Consider the following 3343-nt stretch of genomic DNA (forward strand, 5'->3'; position numbering starts at 1 on the left):
TTTTTTTGAGAGGGAGTCTTGCTCTGTTGCCCAAGCTGGAGTGCAGTGGTACAATCTTGGCTCACTGCAAACTCTGCCCCCTGGGTTCAAGCGATCCTGGTGCCTTAGCCTCCCAAGTAGCTGGGACTACAGGCGCCCACCACCATGCCTGACTAATTTTTGTATTTTTAGTAGAGATGGGGTTTCACTACCTGGTCTCAAACTCCTGACCTCAAGTGATCCACCCGCCTCGGACCAGGCTGGTCTCAAACTCCTGATCTCAAGTGATCCACCTGCCTCAGCCGCCCAAAGTGCACCTGGACACTCTTTGTTTTTCGTTAAAGAACATTAACTAATTAAATATCCAGGTGAAGACATGGCCTTAATTGGTTGAGATTCCTATTTAACCCATCCATGTTGATGAATTAAACCAAATATTAAAATCCCTGATTAAATTATCTACTGAGGGAAATTTATGAGTCATTCTGTTTCAGTGGTTCTCAAACTTTAGTGTGTATGGAAATTACCCGGAGCATCTGCTAAAACAGATTCCTGGGGCCACCCCAGAGTTTTTTATTCAGTAGGTCTGGAGTGGGGCCTAAGAATTTGTTCTAGGTTCCCAGAAATCCACATTTTGAGAACTCCTGCATTTAGTTAATAATATGCTTGATAATTAAGGTCTCTCAGTTCATTAAAAACAGTTTCAGCCCGGAGCGGTGGCTCACGCCTGTAATCCCAACACTTTGGGAGGCCAAGGCGAGCGGATCACCTGAGGTCAGGAGTTCGAGACCAGCCTGGCCAACATGGTGAAACCTCATCTCTACTAAAAATACGAAAGTTAGCTGGTGGTAATGGCATGCACCTGTGATCCCACCTACTTGGGAGGCTGAGAGAGGAGAACTTGTACCCGGGAGGTGGAGGCTACAGTGAGTTGAGATACTGCCCTTGCACTCTAGTCTGGACAATAGAATGAAACTGTCTCAAACAAAAAAAAAGTTTCACCACCAGGCGGGCGCAGTGGCTCATGCCTGTAATTCCAGTAATTTGGGAGACCAAGGCAGGCAGATCACTTGAGATCAGGAGTTTGAGACCAGACTGGTCAACGTAGCAAAACCCCATCTCTACTAAAAATACAAAAATGGCTGGGAGCAGTGGCTCAGGCCTGTGATCCCCACACTTTAGGAGGCCAAGGTGGGCAGAACACCTGAGATCAGGAGTTTGAGACCAGCCCAGCCAACATGGTAAAATCCTGTCTCTACTAAAAATACAAAAATTAGCTGGGTGTGGTGGTGCACGCCTGTAATCCCAGCTACCCGGGAGGCTGAGGCAGGAGAATTGCTTGAACCTAGGAGGTGAAGGTTACACTGAGCCAAGATTGTGCCACTGCACTCCAGTCAAAGTGACAGAGCAAGACTCCGTCCCAAAAAAAAAAAAAAAAAATTAGCCAGGTGTGGTGGTGCATGCGTGTAGTCCCAGCTACTCGGGGAGGCTGAGGCAATTCGCCTGAACACGGGAGGCAGAGGTTGCTGTGAGCCGAGATCGCACCACTGCACTCTAGCCTGGCGACAGAGCGAGACTCAGTCTCAAAAACAAAACAAAACAAAACAAAACAAACAAAACAAAAAACAGTTTCACCAAGAAATTTATCACAGATTTCCTTGGATCTCTCAAACTCCTAATTATATGTCTAGACCCTATCTAAAAAGCTTCACAGTGGATGACACAGAGAGACTGTGAATTGGGGGAGTCCACTGAGTGTCACCTTTGGAGCGGTCCCACTCCTCCCTCAGAGCCGGGTGTTTCAGCCCCCACTAAGCCTGTTCCCTGTAGCATCTAGTCCAGCCTCCTGGATCTCCCTCCTCCCACCCACACTCCTTGGGGTCCTGAGCACACGCCCTGTCACCTGGATAGACCATGATCAAGATGAGCAACAGCATCCAGGCCATGTCGGAAGATGTCCCAGTTGGCGAAGGGGATCTGAGCAGTGAGGTCTGGGTGGAGGAGGGAGGACTCACTACTTGTAGCCAGGCCTTTGGTCACCAGATGGGGATGGGGAGCTTCCTATGACACACGGGACTCACATATCACTTGCTAAGGATCACAACTGCCAGGGACCTCGAGTATCAAATGCATGCCTCCCTGAGGAGAGAGGATGGATGCTGCTGATGGAGATGTCTGGGTCTCTAGGAGGCCAAGGGGCCAGCTTGTGGCAGGCTAGCTAAGCATGTGAGGGAGAGGGTGGGGCTTACATGGCTGCTAACCCAAGGGTGAGTGGGCGGTTGGGCGGGTGAGACCAGGATGTGGGTTCCCCTAACTTCTGAGGTTCAAGAAGACCAGCTTTTACCCAGAACAAGCCTCCAGGAGCCCTCCCTGGGCCAGAAGCTAACCTACTTCCCCTCCCCACTGCTCACCAGTACCCAGACCCATCCCATCCATTCCCTTCCTGGAATCTGGCCTCACTGCACCCCAGGGCTGCTCCAAGATTTCTATGAGGGGTTAGGAGAAGCAAGCTGATTGGTGAAGCTATATTTAATTTGCATAGCAATCACCCTGGGTGTGTGTGTGTGTGTGTGTGTGTGTGTGTGTTTGGTTGGGGGTTTCTTTTGTTTTTTTTGAGATGGAGTCTCACTCTGTCACCCAGGCTGGAATGCAGTGGCATAATCTCGGCTCACTGCAACTTCCGCTTCCCGGGTTCAAGCAATTCTCTGGCCTCAGCCTCCCCAGTAGCTGGGATTACAGGCGCACACCACCAAGCCCGGCTAAATTTTGTATTCTTTGTAGAGAAGGGGTTTTACCATGTTGGCCAGGCTGGTCTCAAACTCCTGATCTCAAGTGATCTGCCAACCTCGTCCTCCCAAAGTGCTGGCATTCCTGTTTTGGTTTTTTGAGACAGAGTCTGGCTGTGTCTCATCCAGGCTGGGTTCAGTGGCGCCATTACAGCTCACTGTAGCCTCGACCTCCTCGACTCAATCAATCCTCCCACTTCAGTCTCTTGAGTAGCTGGGACTACAGGCGCACACCACCACACCAGGCTAATTTTTGTAGTTTTTGTAGAGATGGGGTCTCCTTGTGTTGCCCAGGCCAGTATCCGACTCCTGGGCTCAAACAATCCACCCACCTAGGCCTCCCAAAGTTCATGAGCCACAATGCCTGGCGAAACGTATTTCTTAAACAATGAGATTTGGAAGTCAAAATTACTCCTTAAACCATGGACTACAGGATGGATGTTATGATAGCAGGCATGAAAACAATGTTCAGCCGGGTGCAGTGGCTCATGCCTGTAATCCCAGCACTTTGGGAGGCTGAGGTGGATGGATCACCTGAGGTCAGGAGTTCGAGACAAGCCAGGCCAACATGGCAAAAT

General features: G+C 50.0%; 1 protein-coding gene across 3 annotated transcripts in view; it reads right to left on the reverse strand.

The window, feature by feature from the left end:
• The window catches only part of NCR3 (natural cytotoxicity triggering receptor 3), a 4877-nt gene extending 2688 nt beyond the window's left edge, over positions 1-2189 (reverse strand). For 2 of the 3 annotated variants that reach the window (XM_012000467.1, XM_012000469.1), the window contains exon 1: positions 1883-2189. In XM_012000467.1, the coding sequence (XP_011855857.1) occupies positions 1883-1925 (43 nt within the window). In that variant the 5' untranslated portion in view covers positions 1926-2189. The remainder of the gene's footprint in view (positions 1-1882) is intronic. The other variant, XM_012000468.1, reaches the window with a different exon arrangement.
• Positions 2190-3343: the final 1154 nt, after the last annotated feature.

Source organism: Mandrillus leucophaeus, unplaced genomic scaffold, assembly GCF_000951045.1.
Source record: "Mandrillus leucophaeus isolate KB7577 unplaced genomic scaffold, Mleu.le_1.0 Scaffold630, whole genome shotgun sequence".
In the NCBI taxonomy this organism is placed as follows: Eukaryota; Metazoa; Chordata; class Mammalia; order Primates; family Cercopithecidae; genus Mandrillus; species Mandrillus leucophaeus.